Source organism: Tachypleus tridentatus, chromosome 10 (genome assembly GCF_004210375.1).
Source record: "Tachypleus tridentatus isolate NWPU-2018 chromosome 10, ASM421037v1, whole genome shotgun sequence".
NCBI classification, from domain to species: domain Eukaryota; kingdom Metazoa; phylum Arthropoda; class Merostomata; order Xiphosura; family Limulidae; genus Tachypleus; species Tachypleus tridentatus.
The window spans coordinates 64,230,024-64,252,377 of NC_134834.1; the positions used below are offsets into that span (position 1 = coordinate 64,230,024).

The 22,354-nt window shown below is 34.7% G+C and overlaps 1 protein-coding gene across 6 annotated transcripts in view; it reads right to left on the minus strand.

The window, feature by feature from the left end:
• Positions 1–22,354, minus strand: part of LOC143229454 (zinc finger MIZ domain-containing protein 1-like) — a 177,362-nt gene that overhangs the window by 15,032 nt on the left and 139,976 nt on the right. For all 6 annotated transcript variants that reach the window (XM_076461791.1, XM_076461789.1, XM_076461788.1 and 3 more), the window contains 4 exons: positions 12,764–12,902; positions 1,924–2,220; positions 1,101–1,335; positions 235–711 (listed from right to left, as the gene is read on the minus strand). In XM_076461791.1, coding sequence (XP_076317906.1) covers positions 235–711; positions 1,101–1,335; positions 1,924–2,220; positions 12,764–12,902 — 1,148 coding nt within the window. The remainder of the gene's footprint in view (positions 1–234; positions 712–1,100; positions 1,336–1,923; positions 2,221–12,763; positions 12,903–22,354) is intronic.

Below are 22,354 nucleotides of genomic sequence, written 5' to 3' on the forward strand. Positions count from 1 at the left end.
CAAAGCCACACTGGGCTATCTGCTGAGCCCATGTTAAGTAGTATCCTACACATTAAAATCTAAATGTATAAGCAACCAATGTAAATCTACAAGAAACTGTTTCTATTTTGTAACAAATACACTAAGATTTTATTTATGGTGTACAATAATATTGTACCATTAAGTGATTCAACTGAGGTTTTGCTACATGAAACAAATGTCATCCATTTAAAATATCATTGCTATCACTCTCACCTGGGCTGAACTGTATGTCTGTTGAGAGCCAGGTCCATACTGCTGCATACCTGGGTTGTACTGGTGAGTCATGGCATTGTTGTATTGTACTTGTCGTTTCTGAGCCATATAATGAGATGGATTTGGATATGGGGTTGAGCGAGCCCTTGTCTGGGGCCCCATTCCAGAAGGAGGCATTGGGTACATAGGCTGGCCATGCCCTCCCATATTTTGTACTCCTTGCATCCCACCCTTGTTCATTCCAATAGGCCCATTCAGACCCATCTGAGGATTCATATTATTAGGTGTGCTCATAACAGAAGAGTTCATGGGGATCATGGGACTGGACATGGAATTAGCCATCGATGGTATTGACCCTCCCATTGTATTGCTCATATGACTGTTCATGTGACTTCCCATGGTTGGTCCTGAGGGTATTCTCTGTGGGCCAGGTGGGCCATAGCCTTGCTGATATTGTTGGCTTTGCATGCCTTGCATCTATGAAGGGAGAGAAAACATACAGAATATACTACAGCTACACTAACTTGAACAAAGAAGTAAGATAGAGGATGAACCCACACCAGAAGTGTTTTTCTTAAATTTAAATTCCTCCCCTTTTTTAATGATGAAATACTTATTTGACAGAAATTAATATTAGTTTTACAAGGAAAAAACTTTATTTAAGTTCTGTGAGGATTTGAAAATCCTCTCACCTTCTACAAAAAAATTTGCAAGTTTCAAATAACTTGTTGCATAAGAAAATATTTTATGTTTTTTTATTTTAATAGATTCTGTACTAATGACATTTAAATAGACTGGAAGATAAAACAGCTATGAAAAAAAAATGCTACTCTCACTGCTATCATTAAAGCTAAATCAATACTTACATGGTTATGATACTGGTTTCCCATTGCTGTCTCTTGTTGTTGTTGTTGATCCTGGAAAGCTACCACACTGGCAGTGGCTGTTGCTGTTGCTGTGGCAGCTGCTGCTGCTCTTGCTACAAGAGCAGCAGCACTGAGTGCTGCAGAGGACCCTTGGTAGTCTCCAGCAGAACCTGGGCAACCAGTGGGTATGTTTGCTCCAACTGCTGTGCCCATGGATGTTGGTGTATGCCCATAACTACATTTATATTTGAAAAATTCTTTAATTTCCATTTTAATGTACTTTTTTAAAGTATGATTAAAATTTATTTTGAAATAACATCAAAATATGTCTAATAGTTACAGCCACAGGTCTATGATACAAGGTCATTTAAAAAGTACAATTTCACAGACACATACTTTATAAGAAATCCTAATTCTGCAATTTTTCAGCTTATGACTATATACCATTATAATATGACAGTATTAATATGCTAACTGATTTATCTTTGCTGCAGTCTTCAACACATTAACTTTTGGAATCATCTCATATAATCTAATTCTTTAGTTTGTATTTTACTGAAACATATCTAACTTTTCTAATGTCTTTCTCTCAGTCATGAATAAAAGGTTCCATTCTCAATGAGGTTGGAATCTACTAATCTCCATAATTAAGCCCAGAATAACAAAATTTCAAGATAACAGAAAAATACAAGATATTTTAAATATCTTCTGATGCATCACACTGGTTGTTACTTTATTAAACTTACAATAAAGATTATCCAAACTGAAGAAATAAACAAAATCTCTTTTAAAGACAGTTACTTGTTTGTTATTACATACTAACCCATTGTATGTTGGTGTTGTCTGTCTAGGAGGCATACCCTGTGGAGGATATGGTTTAGAAGGCATCCCTCCAGGGTAGCCATGAGTGTTCTGAGAATAAGGTCCATGTGCCACTGATGTGTTTGTTCCACTATAAGAGTTGTGAACTAATGGACCACTCTGTGTACTGGGTGATACCCCCCAAACAGTAGTGACCACTGATAGTTGTTGCTGGGCGGCATGAGCACCATGGGGAGGAGGTGGACCATGGCCAGTAGGTGGTGTTTGCTGCCATCCCATAGCTGTCATAGTTGAGTCACTGAAATATTGAAGAGTATAGAGAAATTACAGAAGTACAATGCAACTTAATTTTTATATAACTTTTTGGGTCTCTGTTTGTATAGACCTAATGTACAACATTTTCCAGCAAAGAGACCATACCATAATGGTAAATTATGTAAAAATAAAATGTTGCAATGATAAGTGATACATTCAGTTTGGCATTTGTGGTTTTAATTGCTTTAGCTGATAGTAAATCGTATCATACTTCACTACATAGTTTTTCAATCCTTTTATAAGGCAACAAAATTAAATCCTAATTCCTTAAACAGTTAATGTTAAAAATAAAATTCAGTATATCAATATCAAACAAACTGTAGCTTAGACTTAATAGAAAGATTCTGCAGGAGCCATTCTCCAATTATATAGTTTTCTGCCACTTATAATAAGTCGGTTAGATGTAGTACTGCTGTACTACATTAAGTTGCTTATATAATACACCAGATGGCACTAAAATACGTCACAACAACACTTCCAATAATGTGCAATAGAGGGCCGTACTATATATTTTTAAACATTTCTACATAAAATACAACATTATGTGTAATAAATACAATTTAAATATTTGTGCTTATCCTTGAAAAATGAATAGAACGTCAGGTAGGTTGGCCTCTATGTATTTTTACCGTTGTTCTCTGTTGTGCACATAAACTATAACAGTTTATTAAAAACATTTTTGACACAAACAGTTTAAGCTTTACTAATTTCACTTGTTCTACAATAGAAACTTTGACACTTGTTCTGGGTGATTTTTATTAATATAGCCATTCAGTATTTAAACCTAGCTATTTGCAGTATACTAGATTTGTAAATGAGCCTATTATATTTAAAACATTAAATCTCAAGATGTACTTTTACAATAGAACATTCTAAATGTTTTAAACTGAACTATTTTTGATATATGTATGGAGGCAAAAAACTCAATAAACACTCGTTTATTAGATTGTTATGAATTTTATGTGTGTATAAAACAGCGGGTACCCAAATAAGACGCCACAGCACTTGATACCAAAACACAATACGTTAATTCTAGTGACAGGAATCTTGAAAACCCAAGTTTTTCTTGCGAAACATTAAAGCTTTGGTAACACGAAATTTGGGTTAATGCTAGGGTGTCATTAAAGCCCTTTTCAGTTTTGATTTCTTCAAACCGTTTTATACAACTACGTCTATTTGGTTACAAAAAATTTCAAACGACAAAATTTTACAAGGAATAACAATTCAAACGGAAATTATATGGTTGTTAATTCACTGTTATGACGTAGTAACTCCTAACTTAAAATGTTTCAGAAACTGTATATCATTCAATAAGTAAGAAACTAAATAATCTGTCGTAGTTTTAACATATATATCCAAACATATATCCCAATAATATACAGGCATCCAAAGATATTTTACTCAGGTGTTCAAAAAAACACAAACAGCTGGTGAAATAATAAACAGCAACCTATTTGACCAGCTGTCACAAGACAACCCAACGTTTTCTTTGTTTAGTACTGAAATACCAGTACTCATACATTACATAAGTTAGGCTTTGTTGCCATTTGGCGTGATACGTAAAAGAATGGAAATTATTTTTGTTCCAAATGAAATAACAGAATTGTTTAAGTCTCCCTTTTCGTCATATAAAATGCGTTTCGTACAGTTGTTTGTGTGTAATAAATATACTATCATACTGTGGTACGTTGAGTACTTTTAATGAAATTAAAGATGGGTAGTTTAGAAGAACTATAGTGTTAGATCATATTTATACAATAACTCGGTTTTATTAAAATTATTCTGTTAATAATTTTGTGTGAATGGGTTGATGCCCGCCAGGTCGAAGAAGGTCATCCGTTCTGAGAAACCATGACTAAAAGCAAAGGAAAAGGTGTTAAACATCAACCACATGTGTGTAATATATAGTTCCGTCGAGATCTTTCTCTCACTACCAAGTCTAAATAGGCCAACGGTAGTAGGACAGGCAGGGCAGCTATACAGGTGCTATTTAAATCATCATTTTTAATGAATGCCTTAAATGGTGCGAATCAGATTAAGCAAGTGAGTTTTAATTATTATCAAATTTATTTAAGTCAGTAAGAAACCTGATTTATAAAGAAGAATTAATAATATGTTATTTATTTGATTTTATTTATATTAATTCTGCTGCCATTCGAAAGAATTGTCGAATTACCAAATTAGACCTCTAGTTCACGGTTAAAAGAAAATACTTTTATTAAGATTCCGATGCTTCGTTTTTAATGCGAGACAAAATGTGATTAATAGTAATAGTTACACTTGTTTATTGTTTGAATTTTAATTAATTATAAAAAAGTCGTTAAAGACAACACCTGAAAAAATTGTGTTCTAAGACAAAATGAAAATCACTATTAGACTATAAATGAATCTCTACAATGTGACCAGTTTTAATATCAGCATTACAAAAAACGATTTCAGTTATGTAAAATTTGAAATTTTATCAAGTGTTACCCAAATTTTACAAGTGCATGTATCTTAGCAGCATAACCATCTTGTAAAATGTTAAGTACATAAAGTTTTTGAATATTACGGTACCACATATTCACAAACACACAAACACGTCCAAATACACGCATAGTAACTTATTTTCAGAACGTGAACTCGCCTGTAACGAACGTAATGGTTTATAATACAGTAATATAGGCGCAGAAGGTGCTTTCATAACTAAGGCACACCCACTATATTATATGGCTGTGATAATAGGTATTAGTACAGAGAATTGGATACTATTATGTGTAAGGTGAAAACGTTTTTATACAAGCTTTGGTAAATCTATCAATAACATTTTCAAGTTATGCATTCCATGGCAAAATGTCAATTTCACAAGAAAGTTAAATCACAAACATTTTTACACTTCTGTGGAAACAAATATGTGTTGCTTCAATAAAAATAATTATTTCATCTAACGAACCAATCTATGTTTTTTAAATTAACTCCTCTAATTTCTGTTTGTTTGTTTGTTTTGTTTGTTTGTTTTTGAAATTCGCACAAAGCTACTCGAGGGCTATCTGTGCTAGCCGTTCCTAATTTAGCAGTGTAAGACTAGAGGGAAGGCAAACAGTCATCACCACCTACCGCCAACTCTTGGGCTACTCTTTTACCAACGAATAGCGGGATTAACCGTTACATTAGAACGCCCCACGGCTGAAAGGGCGAGCATGTTTGACGCGATGGGGATGCGAACCCGCGACCCTCAGATTACGAGTCGCACGCCTTAACACGCTTGGCCATGCCGGGCCCCTCTAATTTCTACTACAGGTTTACTGGAAGTTATTCAAAACAGTGTAATATATCTTGTCATAATATTATTGCATGGCTTAACACATTATGAAAACTGTCATTAATTTATCCAGGTTGGTCTTTTACTTTTTTTCTTCTCTCCTGCACAGAACGCATTAAAAAGTCTTTAACTGAATTACTATACACTTCAAACGAAGGTACTTTCACTTCTCACTTAAATGTAAATTTTGAAAGATTAAGTAAATAGTACAAAAAACCGCAAGATATGGGAAAATAATGAAAAAATATTCAAAACTGTTAAATTTGCATCTGTAACAAAAACCTTCGACGACTTTGTCTAAGCTACGTAACATGGTTTATTTTACCCGACGAAGGTCTTCTACCCGATACATTAGAAATAATAACAAAAAACGTCTTTATTAAGGCGTGTATTTTAACATTTTTGAACATTTTTAGCCGCGGCATAGCGGCTCATTGAACAGCTCCGTTGTTTTAAAGTACAAACTTTTAGCTCATAGCTCTTTCATCTCTTGACCGATTTAATTACAGTGTTAGACTCAGGAGGTCAAACCCTTTTAGATTGATGTATCAGATCACGCCCAAGGTCTCATAGATTAATTTAATCTAATCGATTTGAGGGTAGGCTAGTAGATATTCTGACGAATAATTAAAAAAAAAATAATCAGATATACGCGCGCCCCACTCTTTGGTATTGCTGGCGCACAAGAATATAGCTAATAAAAAGGAGAAAAGTTCTGATTGATTAATTCACTTTAATCCTGGCTAACACAATTTCAAATGCCGCGGCAATTGAGGATTCCTTCTTGTTTCGTTGGAAGATTAAATACTTATTTGCTATGCTTTATTATTACGGATATTATATCAGAGGAATTTTGTCACGACAGTAACTTTAAAAAGCAGTTTCTCAATTCGAGGTCTTGGAAGCTTTTGATCAATTACACACATACACGATATGTATTTATACTGTGTATGGGCGAATTCATGTGCATTTGTAAAACATGAACGACATTCAACCTGCTTGATTTTCAGAGCACAAAACAATGGTACTGATTTAAACTGCTGGCCTGAACGTCAGTATTGAAGCGCAGCGTTCTACGGCGTCTCCCACCTGGTCATGTTCTCTTATTATTCGATGCTTCGTACACTAAATAACCAACGTATTGATCACCAAGCTGGGTGAACTGTAAGAAGCCCGACGCTAAAACTTTCCCACACTCTACAAGCATGATCGTGTTTTACGGAATGTGTTACAACCATGGTGCAATCTGTTCGATGTTGTTAGTCGACTTTGCAAACGACGATGCTTTATTAAAAATAAACACGTCTATGGATAAACAAGGGAAATATTTTATTTCTGACTTGCAGGCATAATTCTCTTGTTCATGCCGGAGATCACGAAATACCCGATCAGAGAAACAAACGCGTACACGACAGCGAGATTGATTAACGAATTACTGGACATAAGTTGCTCAGTGCGCGGAGACTGGTGGGTGGGAATAACACGAGCTTCAGGGCCCTCTAAGAAGGTCACCCACCGACTAGACTTAAGTTCCGGTAGTGATGGCTATCGGCGGCCACTGGTCACGGCTTTCTTCGAGGCAGTGAACTCACGATCTCTGGAATCGCTCGAGATAGAGGGTGAGTGACCTCAACTACAAAGCTCAATTCATGACGTCAAAGTGCTCATCTTTTAAAGTGGAATGATGATCCGTGACAGCTCTTACTTGGACTTTGGCTCGCTGATTTCTTTAAGTACAAAAACAGAGCGTGCTAGCATCGTTACAATCTTTCATTAACAGTAACCAAGAATATACAGTTGCACAGGAATCGACTATTATAGAATGTTCATGTAAAGTCTAATAAAGTTTTGTTCGCCTGGAAGATTTCTAGCAGATTTAGATGTAATTCGCACTGTAGTGGCATGTGTTAACTGCTCACATTTTGAACACTTCTACATTAACTAGAAACACACAATCTGCTATCTTTGTTCACTTGAACTCAGTCCAATACATCTCTGAAACGACACTGCATGCTGTAACAGAAAATTATGGCATCCTTCCAAGAAGTAAAAGTTCATCTATTTAACAACCTAAATACACTGTACAACATTTGAGAGAATTATCAGCATCTCATAGTTTGTCAAATCGTTAGAACCCTCCAGTAGGTACTGCTATCCAATAGAATTAAACCAGCAAACCACTAAGTTACAAATATGCCACACAAACGTTTAATTTACATTATGGTAATTTGTATGTCGTCTAGTTTACCTGCCACGTGCTCGTGAGCTCTTCTTTATTGGTTAGCTAAGCCTCTAAATTGAAATGATTCATCGCGAAAAGTGGGAATGGGTAAGTTATGTCTCAGAGCTACGCTTGGGTCGCCTTAAGTTGGGGTTACTGTCCTGATTTTTTATGGCAACAAAAATATGTAAGTAGTGACGATTTTGTAAGGTTCAAGTAATTTAACCATACAAAATAAAATGTACTCCGTTGTGAGAGGTCTAAAACTTGTTAAAATACTTCTTTCACTTGTTACAAGAAGTGTGTGTGTTTTTCTTATAGCAAAGCCACATCAGGCTATCTGTTGAGTCCACCGTGAATTGAACCCCTGATATTAGCATTGTAGTTACATTACAAGAAGTAACCATATTGTACAAACTTAACACAGAACACAGAACTTTTTAAACTTTTACAACGAAATTGCACTTGCCGCATAAACACCTGATTGTAAATACTGAAATAAGCGTGTTACGCATGAAGGCCATATTAATCTAATTAGTATACAGTCTTAATAATGAGTGATCGCTTATATAAATAATTCATATGCACATTTCTATGAGTTTTTCTACGTCTATGCTTGTGTCTAGTTTCACAGAAACCTACAATTTTTGTGTATTTCATTTTACAGTAACTCGCAAAATTGATAAGCAATAACATTCTAAGTTCCATGGGTGCATGCGTTATAAACAATGGCACGTTGTTTGTTTGTTTTGGAATTTCGCACAAAGCTACTCGAGGGCTATCTGTGCTAGCCGTCCCTAATTTAGCAGTGTAAGACTAGAGGGAAGGCAGCTAGTCATCACCACCCACCGCCAACTCTTGGGCTACTCTTTTACCAACGAATAGTGGGATTGACCGTCACATTATAACGCCCCCACGGCCGAAAGGGCGAGCATGTTTAGGGCGACTCGGGCGCGAACCCGCGACCCTCGGATTACGAGTCGCACGCCTTACGCGCTTGGCCATGCCAGGCCGACAATGGCACGTATTTATTAAGTCTACGGATTTAAAACGCTAAAATCATGGGTTCAACATGCTAGGTGGATTCAGCAGATAGTTCGATGTAACTTTGCTATAAGAAAACACACACACACACGTGTTAAGTATCAGGACACCAAGTAGTATTTAGGAATCAGTCATCTGTGTTTCTGTCTGTCAAGAGTTCCACCTAAAGCTATGACGTCATAACGTCTTTTGGAAAATTTATATGCAAAAACGGCTCGTTTGGGTTGAGAAAATATTTTACATAGAAGAGCGAACAACGTTTCGACCTTCTTCGGTCATCGTCAGGTTCACAAACGGTGAAGGGTAATTTTATTTTTGCATTTTGGCAGAGAATTACCTCATTCGTTTCACTAGGCTGTAAAGAATTTTTTGTTCTTCAAATAAGCGTATTTTAAAAGTTAATATCTGGGGTTTCACAATTCTGTTTTTGTGTATTCTAGAGCGCATTTCCATCACAATGTTTACCCTCATAAAAAAATACTAACAACCTTCTCTATTTCTTAGCTATCTAAGTATTTTAAATACATGTAATGTTTTTAAATGTTTAAGAAACAAATTTTGAGCATCAAGAAAGCTTCAGTAAAAAAAAACTGGAACGTCCATTAAAGCCAAAACGTTACCTACATTGCCTAAAATACCCTTGAAACAAAATTACGACCAGTTGCCCTTTAACTTAATACTTACTTCAACCACTGTAGTCTAATTACCGGCATAATTAACAAGTTTGCTTCGCAATAGATGGGGCTATATTCACAAGCCGAATTAGAGCTATAGTTTGTACTAATGGGGTCAAGCCCGCAAACTTCCTCGTCGTTGAACTATTCTCACGGGCAATTCCCTTATATCCTGGGCTTGTAGATTACTTCGTCTTGTCTCCCAGTTTTTAAAAATCCAGTACCTTCGAGGTGTATTAAAGAAATCTTTTTTAGGCAATTCATCTCTGTACCTGTATTGTAAGTACAGTCGCTTAAACGAACTACCTCCTGAAAATGTTACTCTAACATATTCTATCTAAAATGTTCTTTGTTTTTTTGTTTTATTTTTCTAAATAAAAATCCATGACCAGGATCACAGACAATTCTGATTTAAGATCATTTGTGCGATCAACTATGTGCCTTTTTCAAAAGATCTCAAAAATCAATCAGAAAGATACATTCTTGGGTAGTTATAGCCAAATATTTAATAAATGCTTTAGAAAACATTCAAATGACAACCAGCAGCTCGACACGTCAGCAATTATATATTGAAAGAATATATTCTCCATCTTACACTCGTTTATTATTTAATATTAAAAGGTATGCCAGAGACTTCATGTTATAACAAATTATTATGTTAAAAAATCACATTTTGGAATGTGGTAATAGCCAAATTCACACGATTTCTCTTTCGATGAGTATCGCTCAAATAAATACAACCTTTTTTTTTTAACTTCTTCAGGACTCTTAGTATTCTATGACATAGAATGATGCTGAATCTCAAATCAAATTTAATTTTATATTTCATTAGTTTAATGAAAGTAAAGGCATACACTTTCCAAGATGCCATTTTAATTAAAATTTTTGACGTTTCTGTCTTTGTTTGGAATTAAGATCAAAGCTATACAACAGGCTTCCTGTGCTCTGCCCACCACGGGTATCGAAACACTGTTTCTAGCGTTGTAAGTCCGCAAACATACCGCTGTGCAACTGGGAAGGGGGCATTTGTATAACTGTTATTAAAATAAACAAGGTAAATAAAATCCCACATTATTATCTAATGTTAGAAAACAAGAAATAAGTCGGATGTTTACACTAAACACATGTTTCATGAAAGCTCTACCAGTGCTATATAAATGTAACAGGTATTCAACAAAGAAAGTATATTTTATAAAAGTTAGTAAAACACAAACAGTCTTAATTAAAAGTTATTACACATTCATGACAAATATCTTATGATCGAATGAAAGGCAAAACGACATATACTTCTTTTCATACGTGTGATTTGCTAATTACCGACATATTGTTCATGTGGTTAGTCCCACGACATTAGTTATTCATATCTACACATACATAAAAAAAACAACAACTGAAAATTAGTTACTTTTTAAACTGTTAAAGTAAACTCAGTTTATCAAAATACATATTTTTACGTTTCCATGGTAGTTAGAAAAAAATTTGATGTAATTACTTTATATAGCAACAAAACTGAACTGTGGAACTCTGCAAGCGTTTTTGTTTCTGGAACACTCTAGAAAAAGTGGAGGCTTTATGACACGCCAACTATAAGTGACAACACCACTGTAAAATAGGTTACAAGAATCTTTTAAGCCCACGTTTACGAATGATTTCCTATCTAGTGCATGGTTAATCAACTACATGCAAGAAGGAAACACTGTGGCCTGACCCGAGCTAACTTTTGTAAACAAGTTTGTCAGGTTGAGGGTGTTGATTTATAAAGGATGTTATTTTCAACACCACACAAAACTTTTGGGACAGTCACATCTTGAAATTTAGGAGAGAGTGTTTTAGAATACCTATCAGCCAAATTTGCAACAGTTTAACACACACACACAGTTAACATGAAAGAATTCGTAACGGACTCCATTTATTACGTAGGAATTTTCTTTTGTTTTTCTAACTTGGAATTAACCATTAAAAATGCTAATAAACAGCCAATATCTAGTGAGAATTCCTTATTTCCTCAATATTCCATTTTGTGGCTTTATCAAAAAGTAGACACCTTACAGAATGCAAGTTCAGTACTTCTTTAAATTTTCCTTTTTCTTAAATGAAATGGTCTTTTTTAAAAATTCTAATACAAATTTTCCTCATTGTGATTTAAACTAAAAGATAAAGAAAATAAACACATATTTCTGTAGTGATTAATACCATAAGACCATTAATACGTGCAACATCAACAAATATAGTGAGCTAAGCCTACTTTTGTGGCTCATTCATACAGAACTATTTTTAAGGATGCGCTATCCAGCAAAGAATCTGTTCGAGAAACGTATAAACAAGTGTTGCGAAAAGGTTTAAATATTTTATACCGATCAAAATGGTAAACAATTTCACCTGCTCTGGGGGTTTGTACGGATCTTATGTTTAATACAGAATCCAAGATGTTGTAAACAAGCTGTAACCATATTGGAAATAACCCCCTAACTATGTTCAGATTTTCTTAAGTATGCCATCGAATAAAGTATCAGCCCTTTTCTTCAAATAATTAAATGTGATTCGAGGATTGAGGTAAATACAGGCTGTAAGAGGTCGTAATCGAAAGACATGCAAGTTGAAATATAATAAGTGTAACAGTCATAACAACAAACACCTCTACTGTAGAGACCCTGTATATACCAATACAATTTTGCCTCGATTCCCTTCCGATAATACCAACCTTGCTACAAAACTTCAATATTTTTCAATACAAAATAACTTGGGGCCACTAGTTGACGTTTTTTTCTTTATTACTCTAGCACAGTGGTTCCCAACCAGGGGTGCTCGCACCCCTTGGGGTGTGAGATAGCGTTCCAGGGGGGGCGAGATAACATTTGTTTTGGCCACCTTCACCTTTATTCTTAAATAAATATTTACTGTGAGGGGTGCAAGAACATATTAAAAATTTTTAAGGGTGCGGAGCATAAAAACGGTTGGGAACCACTGCTCTAGCAGATGAGAAATTTGATTTAAAACACATACTACACGAATCTTCTAACCGTTTTTGTCTCCCATATTATCTACAAAGATGATAATACACAGGGGGAAATTGAAATAAAGTGCTACGAATAATGGTTAATTTCAGTAAAAACTAAATTTTTCGTGTTGTCATGTCAAATTTGAACGTTATTTTGTCAATATACGGTAATAAATGGAAGAATTTTTAAATATTAAAGCTTGATGTAATTCAAAGTTTCGACATTATGTCTGCAAAAATAATCTGTGGAAGTTTAGAAGTTACACAAAAACACACACAGATACCTACCCTTGAACCGGAGGTAGGGTCTTCTGCAAAGACTGATGCATTCCAGGGGTTAGTTTAGGTAATCCGTCCCCTTCCCTTGTCTTCTGGTGACGTAGAAGTAGCAATCGGCCAAGGTCTTCACACCAAACAGACAGAAGTGCTAATTACAAAAAAAAGATAATTTTGCAAAACCATCTAATCTAATCAGTAACTGTATTTCCACTAAATTAAACTAAAGAATGTGTGTGAACATGTGGATGAAAATAACCCACCAAAAAGTTTAAAAGATGGTTTAGATATGTTAAAAGATACATTTTTGGTGTTGAGACATGGCAAAAGTGCGTTAACATAATTTATATTATTCAACTAGCCTACAGTCTTCAGTACAACATATACACAAAATGGAGAAAGACCAATATTTGACACTTTTTGTATGTATTACTTCATAAAGATGGGAGTGTTAATTGGTTATTTTGAATTTCACGCAAAGCTACACGAGGGCTATCTGCGTTAGCCGTCCCTAATTTAGTAGTGTAAGACTAGACTTGGGCTACTCTTTTACTAACGAATAATGGGATTATAAAGGCGAGCACATTTGGTGTGATAGGGATTCGAACCCGCGACCCTCAGATTATGAGTCGTGTACCTTAACCACCTGGCCATGCCGGGCCGCTTTAGCTGAACGTGTATAAATAGCTTAATATTTTTACAGCATTAGACCGTAATTTTACTCAAATTAAGAAATTTAATTGATTAAAACATTATAGAACTTCTTCAAGTAATAAAATTTAAAAATATAATAATGTTAACGTGTGCCGTGATCCATTATGAATCTGTTGATTACAGACATAGTCATAAAAAAACAGGTAATAAAAATAGTAACCGTACGTCTTGTAACTTATTTCTAAAAATGATATGACAGCCACGCCAAAAGATACAGAACTTTGATAACAATGTTTACGCTGTATACAAACGAACATTATGTTTAACTGATTTTTAACAGTAGCACATGAGCAGTTACGTCAATGTTGTGGCGATAGAAAATCAGTCGTTGTCACGATTAATTTCTTATATGATCATTCTGTCTAGCTATTTAGTATTTTTTATTCATTATAATTATATACTAAGTACTAACTAGTTTTTCTCCTAATCAGTTACCACAGCTAAGTGGATAATGCACCTGACTTCCATCTAGAAGACCAAGGATCAAGTCCCGACCAGTAAAAGAAAGAATAGTTCTCGCGACCTTCCTGAAGATAGCAGCAGATTAACAATCGAAACTTAGGTTATAAAATACGTTATTAATATCTAAGTGCTAATAAATAATTCCCAACTATGAGTTGGTCTAAGATTATTATATTTCAAAAAGTTACATGTTTCTGCAGAAATTATCGAATTTATCTTTGCTTATTCGGGACAAGCTATAACAAAATATATTACACGTTCATTTTCCCAATCTCCTGACTACCTATGTTATTAATACATGAAAAAGAATTATCTTAAAAAGTTATATGTTAAACTGGTCCACCATCGTGGGATCATTCGATGTTTGGATCGCAGATTTAAAGATTACTAATAAAAACAAGAAATAATTCATAACCCGAATAACCAAACCCTTAATACCAAAAAACATGAATAGTATAAGTAAGTTAACAAAACTTAACTTGGGTACGAAACCGCAACATGTATAAAATGGTATATAAAAGAATATTTTTAACAAACAAATGACTAGAAGACCTGTGTTTTTTAATTATTGTAGAATATATAATACTTTATTGAAAACTGAATATAACAGCTAGCCTGTTTGCACTGAGTCGAGGATATTTTCAACCTTATGCGCCACCTGGAGTAAATAATCAGGTCAGAGACCCCAAGGTTTTCATGCGTACCCATCCCTAATTTGAAATGATGTCCAGAGAAAGGGTAATCAATCAGCAGCACCGGCCACCTACACGTTTACTCTTAACTGATTAACAGGACTGAATGTCAGTTGTAGAGCTCCACAGCTGAAAACTGATACGAGTTTTGCATTTTTCAATTAGTAGCCCAACAAACTAACCACTAAGCTCAGCCTGGCTTATCACACAGTAAATAAAAACAACATCCTTCAACACTTCTAAATGTCGATTGAAACAAAAAGAATATGAATAACATACGTGTTGCTTTGTGATTGTACACGTGTATATGATTCAGTGCTTCTGTACGAAACAGAAACGAGACAATCCGGAGGAAGAAGAATGGTTCCTCCCATGTCGAAAAGAGTATGAATAAACATCTACATACGCATGCGCAGAAGGAACGTGATAACTAACAATCTCCTCGCTGGCTATGAATATACAAGAAAGATATAAATGCAAGTTCTTTTATATGAATCGCATAAATACTGGTCAAGCCATGTACTATAACATGCCAAATTCAATTGTTTTGTAGGCCTGTCTTATAACCTATAAATTATTTACATAAACACATTTGATAGGGCACAGTCAATAACATCACTAAATACAGCAATAGTGGTATTTTTATCTGGTTACCGTTTTGATACCTTTAATTTATTAATGAATGCTTTGCAACACCTATTAACTGGTACTTTAGTTTCTATCTGCCTGAATTTCCAGTATTATAAAGGAATTGAATTAACATGGAAGAGTGATAATATTATACAAAGATTATGATGAGGTGTAAAAAACTAGTGCACTTCTAATTTAGACATAAAATTGTCTTTTCTCTTTAACACTATAATACGAAACTAAACTTTTAAATCTCTGGACACACAAAAATTCATTTGTCGAAACTATTAAAACTCGTAATTTTCAATTAATTTAGCTCTTTGCTTGAGTTCTTTTCTTAATAAAATTATAATGCGAAGATTCTTTTCTTTTCTCAGCGATATAAGTATTGTTGTTTTATACACTTTAAGGCTACAGAATTATTCAAGTTTTGGATAACACTGGTTGGAAACCAAGTTACACATAGCGAGTGGATGGTTGAAGAACCTGAAATCATTAAAACAAAACATGATCGAACCAAACCAGGTCACCCAAACGAAAAATGACAATTATGTTCTGAAACGACACTTGTAAACAAAAAACACTACTTAGCTGATGTTTGCTAAAAACACGGTCTACATACGGGTGATGGGCTATTTGTGTCATTTCAGAAGTAATCAAACTTCAAAAAAAGGCGTCTATGTGATAATTAAATACATATAACATTACCTTATTACTTATAAGACTTGTGTATAACACCATCGTTAGAACTTTCCACCGGTTTAAAAAAAAACAAAAGAGAGAGAAAGATCAAAGTATGTTATGATTTTTGCTGCCTCAAACCGGATCCTTCACCATGAGCGATCATATCATACTTAGAACATATCAAAGGAATGTTTTCTTGTCTTGATCCCCTAGCAAAAGTAACAAAAAATAAACTAAACACTGTGTTCAGATAATGCTACTAACTATGCATTCTTTATTGGACTACGTAAGACTGACTCAGTAACCTGTGTCTTCGAACGTCAACTTTCGACAATTTCAAACAATCGAGTGTTAAGCCTATGCTCCGTTGACCAATCACAACGTAAGAGAACACTTCGGTCCCGATCACAGCAATATTTCCCTGCTGGTTTCGACCAATGATATATATGACGTGAATGTTAATTAGTCGCGACCTCTAAACAAGTGTCTTCACTCTATAACACTTATTTAATGAAAAAGAGAAGGCGAGCCTGTAGTGAGTGTTTCATATGAATGGAATCATAAACCCAAAATTACGTAGTAAAATTGGAACGAAAATAATTTTCCGATATTTTTGTTAAAAATACGATTATACGCACACATTTTTAAATACGATACGCGATTTTATTGTTAATGTTAAGCCTGAATATTTTACTCATAATTTATTAATTTTCAAAAACTCACATAGACGTCGTACTTTTTCTTGAAACTTTCAATTAAAATCTCATTGCATCACGATTCTGTCCACTTTATATGATCCGTTATAAAACATCCTTTAACGACAAGCTCAGGAAACAATAACTCGTGTTTCTATTTCAGTTACACCTTGAAGTTATCACATCTTATTTTAAATAGTTGTTAGATATCAGACTGTTTATGCTACTATACTTTAACTTTCATAATTATTACGTATTTCTTATTAGATTCTGTATTGTTTTCATCTATGCATGGCGAATTCTAGGCGACAATTACATATACTTACCTCCACGTTGAAGCTAAACACTAAACGCCCTCTTTTGAAAGTGATTTGAATTTTGTTGGTTTGTTTTTGAATTTCGCGCAAAGCTACTCGAGGGCTATCTGTGCTAGCCGTCCCTAAGGCAGCTAGTCATCACCACCCACCGCCAACTCTTGGACTACACTTTTACCAACGAATAGTAGGATTGACCGTAACATTATAACGCTCCCACGACTGAAATGGTGAGCATGTTTGATGTGAAGGAGATTCGAACCCGCAACCTTCGGATTATGAGTCGAGTGCCTTAACCACCTGGCCATGCTGGGCCACGATTTTAATATACACGTGATAGTTTGATAAATTTTGCTGAAGTATTATATAATATATATGAAATAAAATTGTTTTTTCTTACTTCAATACATACACATTTCACGTCACTAATAACACAAATATAGAGCAATAACTTCAAATACGTTCTGAATAAATTTGTTTTCTGTCTGACTTTATTGGATATCTTATTTATTGCAGCTACAACTGATTAAATTATAAAATGTCTTAATATGGCGTGTTTTCTCTGCGTTTTTACTGTGAAAACATTTGAAGACACTTTAATCGGCCTTTCATGGATTTGAAGAAATTAAAAGAAATACCAAGAACATTTTAAAACCACATTATAAGAAACTATTTCATTAAATTGTGTTGAATATATACTCACTGATGAACCAGGAAAAGGGGGTACATTTCACCGTCATAACTTTATTAAAAATGAAGTATTAATGCTTATTTCCTGATAAAAGTTGTTTGAACAATTCCAAATATCGAAGGTAAACCCGTGTTAATAAAAAATTCGTTATATTAGTATTAATAATCTTTTAAGTGAGCATACTACTTATTAAAATTTAATTAGATAAACATGCATGTAACATTGACGCGTTACCATGACTTAGGTTTTGCCACTCTTTTGCAATGCTGATAAAAAATCGGAAATAATTTAATTCATATGTACACACACATCCATAAATACAAGTAAAGGCAAGTGGTGTTTCTATATTCAAATAAGAAACTTGTACATTGAAAATTGGGGAAATAAATTATTATTTCTCGGTAGGTTTTAACTTAAACTGCATTACAGTTCTAAAAATATAGCTCTACTAGGCTTAACATACCAAGAATTTCAATATAACAAAATAACAAATTTATTTTAATTAAATAAAAATACTTTGAATCCGGATCTTTATTTGTTAAGGTTGACAAATTTCACGCAAAATTTTGTGGTGGCAACGAATATGCACATCAAACAAAGATTACAAGAGAATTTATTGATAAAGCATTATAGTTTTGCAGATAAGAACGGAATTTATTACAAGGCATCCATTAATTTAGTTAGTTTATGTAGGTCCTCCGCTGGTACAGCGGTAAGTCTATAGGTTTAAAACGCTGAAATTAGGGGTTCGATTCCCATCAGTGGACTCAGCAGATAGCACGATGTGGCTTTGCTATAAGGAAAACACGAACAAACAAACTTCATTTACGACGACCACTAGCGCGACATTTTAATTCAAAAATATCTTGAGATACGGAGTCATCATTCATGAAAGTGTAATCCACCGCTCTCTGTCTTTCAACATAAAAAGAGTTTATAACATTGATTTGAAAAAGGGCCTATATATCGAGCATGAAGAAATTTTCTGGAAGAATATAAGGGCAAACACTTTCTCCCAAATATTTTGCAACCAAAGAGTTAACCTCATTGTTTTTACGACACTGCGGTGTAAAAGAATGTTTCCTTGGTTGGACTAGATCATGTCTCGATTCTACGACAAACACAAAACGTAAAATGCTCAAACCATATACTGGTAGAATGCATTTTTCATGAGTGATCTTCACGGTAGTGGGCTACTGCTACACACTGGTAATAGAAGCAGAGCTTCGAGGTTAGAAATCGATGATCCAGACACCGCGGTAAATAATTCAGTCTACGAGGTGCCTTGCTTCTTTTCTTTTGACATACCTTCCCACGTGCAGGCACTGTTAGAAGGCTTATCCACTATCTGTCAAAGCGTGTAGTGGGACTCTCCGGCCAAGCTCCGTGTTATAAAGTTTACCCATCTCTATCGTCTTCTTCCTTGTGTAAACACACAAACTCAGATCTCCAAGGTCCAACTTGAGTCGTGAGGAGACTTCGGAAACTTTCATCAAGCCGAGCACTTGTGCATTTCAGATCGATGCTCAAAAACAGTGCGTATATTACGGAAGTTGCATTTTCAAGGTGTACGACACTCCCTCCACTCCCTCCATGGACTTTAGTTTGAAAATGAGAAAAATGAGTTCAAACAGGACAAAAGTTGTGTAGTTTAAAGTCATGTAAACAGGATACGCCTAAAAAGTAGTCAGAGATACTTTCCGTACTGATAGCAAGAAAATGTTAGTTGTTTAATAATACTGTTTAAACACTACTATGTATCATGTAGTAAGATGTTTCAGTATGGAATAATAGTTAAACATAAAACAATAACTACTGTTACTAACTGACTTAATCGAATAACGTTTCTGCTCAACGGAAATTCCAATGGAAACATTTCTCAAGTAGAATGTGGCCCTTAAACAACTGCTAATCGATTAGATGATTTTTTTCTACAATTATAAAATATATCAAAAGACATTTAAACTATCCAAACCTGAACATATAATCAAAGCAATTCTCTGTTAACACACGTTAGAACTTCATCCTTGAAAGTATAAAACTGAAAATATTCAGACTTTAAGTACTTTTGAGTAATATTTGAAGTTAGAGATAAAGTTACAATTTAATTTCAATAATTATATCTTTAAAACTTGAAACCTACTATAAAGTTCACACATATCTAACACTTCCTCTAAATTAACTATTACAAATGTTACGTCTTTTGTGCCGTTTAAAACAAGTTATCAAAAACTCCTGTTTCTCGTATGACCAAATACACGAGGCTAAATAAACACTGTAACAGTGTACAACTGTTCATGTTTTAAGAGTTGCTTGCATCCTATTAACTAGGAACACAATCTTCGAAAAGATGGCTATGTTATTAATTACAATATATTCATATGCTTCAAAGCAATATTTTCAAAGCATCAATAATTATCCCCAAAATAATTCAATGCACAGGGTTTCAAAATTAGGGTTTACGTGATTCTGCGGTGACGCCAAAGGCTATTTCAAACAATCCCATAGTTACCCGAAAAATGTGTATATTTAAAAACTGTGTAAGAGACTTGAACAATAACTTCTTTTTCTTATTAATTTTAGTAGAAGCTAACAATGTGACGTCATAACAGAGTGGTTTTAAATACAGACCGTTAATGTCTCAATAAAAACTACTTAACTGTGTGTAAATAAATGTCACATTTCAGTGATTTGATTTTAGTAGAGTATAGTTTCGTTAAAAATAGTTCCAATAAACAGTTATTATTTCCCAAACCTAAGCGAAAACAACAACAAAAAACTAGTTTCAAAAAGTTAGTCACAGTTTACAAAGCAGTTTTAACAAAACACTGGCAAAGAAATATGACCAAGAAAGAAGGAGGGGGTAGTGGAAAGCAACAAGGAAAGTAAGACTTTTCTGGATCGGCTGTGCGCGACCACGGGGAGTGAGGATTAGTTCAGACCTATTCCTCCGTAAGAGTGATTAAAACATTCGAAACTGTCTAGTGACTTCTCTAAAAACACGTTTTTAGTCTCATGTTTCAACGGTTTGTTTGTTTTTTAAACTCGCGCAAAGCTACACGAAAGCTATCTGCGCGAGCCGTCTCTAATTTAGCAGAGTAAGACTAGAGGGAAGGCAGCTAGTCATCCACCCACAGCCAACTCTTGGGCTACTCTTTTACCAACAATCAGTGGGATTGATCGTGACATTATAACGTACCCACAGCGGAAAGGGTGAGCACGTTTGGTTTGGCGGGGATTCAAACCCGCGACCCAGAGATTGATGGTCGAGCACCCTAACTCCTGGCCATGCCTATTTCGACTGACGTTGGGAATTTGGTCCTCTGTCTACGACCAAACAAAAATATCAAGATTCCAACACAAGCTCAGAGAAAGAAAGAAAGAAAACAAACAAACAAACAAACGCGACCGTAACCTTGATGATGGTTTAATATTTCCATAACTGTGTTTCTTTTATCTCAGTATTTTAGCTTTAACTTAAGCAAGCGTTACAGGTTATTTTAAACAAACACTGAAAATGTTATTAAAATGAAAATTACACTTATCACAATATATTCAACTGTAGATATATATGCTTCCATAACATTGTCCTTCTTATATTCTTATTATTTTACCAAGTTAGATGAGTTTGGGTTACAAGTGTTATGAAAACTTGCTTGAAGAAAAAAAAAACTGTTTATCAAAATATTGCACAAATTGACAGCATTTTGTGATATACTATTGCGTCACTAGAGGGCACAACAGACTGTTAAAATTATTAAGTCGATAACAAGAACGTGCCCTTTAAAGCTGATGAAATGGATATTCTTTCTATCACACTCTGGACGAGCTAAGCTATCCCTCCTACATGTTAAACGTGACGTCAAAACTTACTACGAAAAATATGTGACTGTTCTAGGGGCGCATAGTGAGAACTGAGAGTTAGTATATACATAGAAACGATGAACTAGTGATTGCCATTCAACAAATGGGTAGTGGTAAATAAACTGCATATTCTACCAGACGATATATCTGTTTCTAAAGTTTTATGTATCTCATTATTTTCGTTAGCTTTATTTTAAGAACAGTTTAAGCTGTTGATTGCAAAAATAATATCTTCAGTATAATTTTGTTAGGAGCTTTATTGCATCGCCTTCAACTATCTGATTTTTTGTGTCAACTTAAAATATTATGTTGTCCAGAAATAAATGCCGTTTTTGAACTGCGAAGTTTGGAAAGGTATAAACCAGTGTTGTAAAATATGTTTTAATCAAGGTAAGCACCATTTCCTTCAACACACTTTTGCCAAAGTGTAACGATGCTGTTTATGCCGCTGTTGTAAAAATCAGAGTTTATATGTTCAATGAACTCCTTAAAAGCTTCTTCTGCACCTGCTTGGCTTTGAAAGCGTTTATTGTTAAAAAAGTTGTCAAAGTGCTTGAAAAAATGAAAATTTTGGAGCATCAACCTTGGCAGGTCTCATAACGCCGTTTTTGTTGATCTTCAGTCAGCTCATGCGGAACTCACTTATCCAACCTTTTCGGCTTTCCAATCGCACTCAGGTGGTCGGCAATGCTTGATTTGCTTGCGCCTAGCTTTTTCACAAGCTCACGTACTATTGTGCAAGGGTCTGTCTCAACTGCTTCCCTTAATGTGTTTTCATCTAAGGATGGCTTCCTTCCACGACCTACGTGGTCTTCAAGACTTTCAACTCCATGTCAAAATATTTGGAACCAACTCTA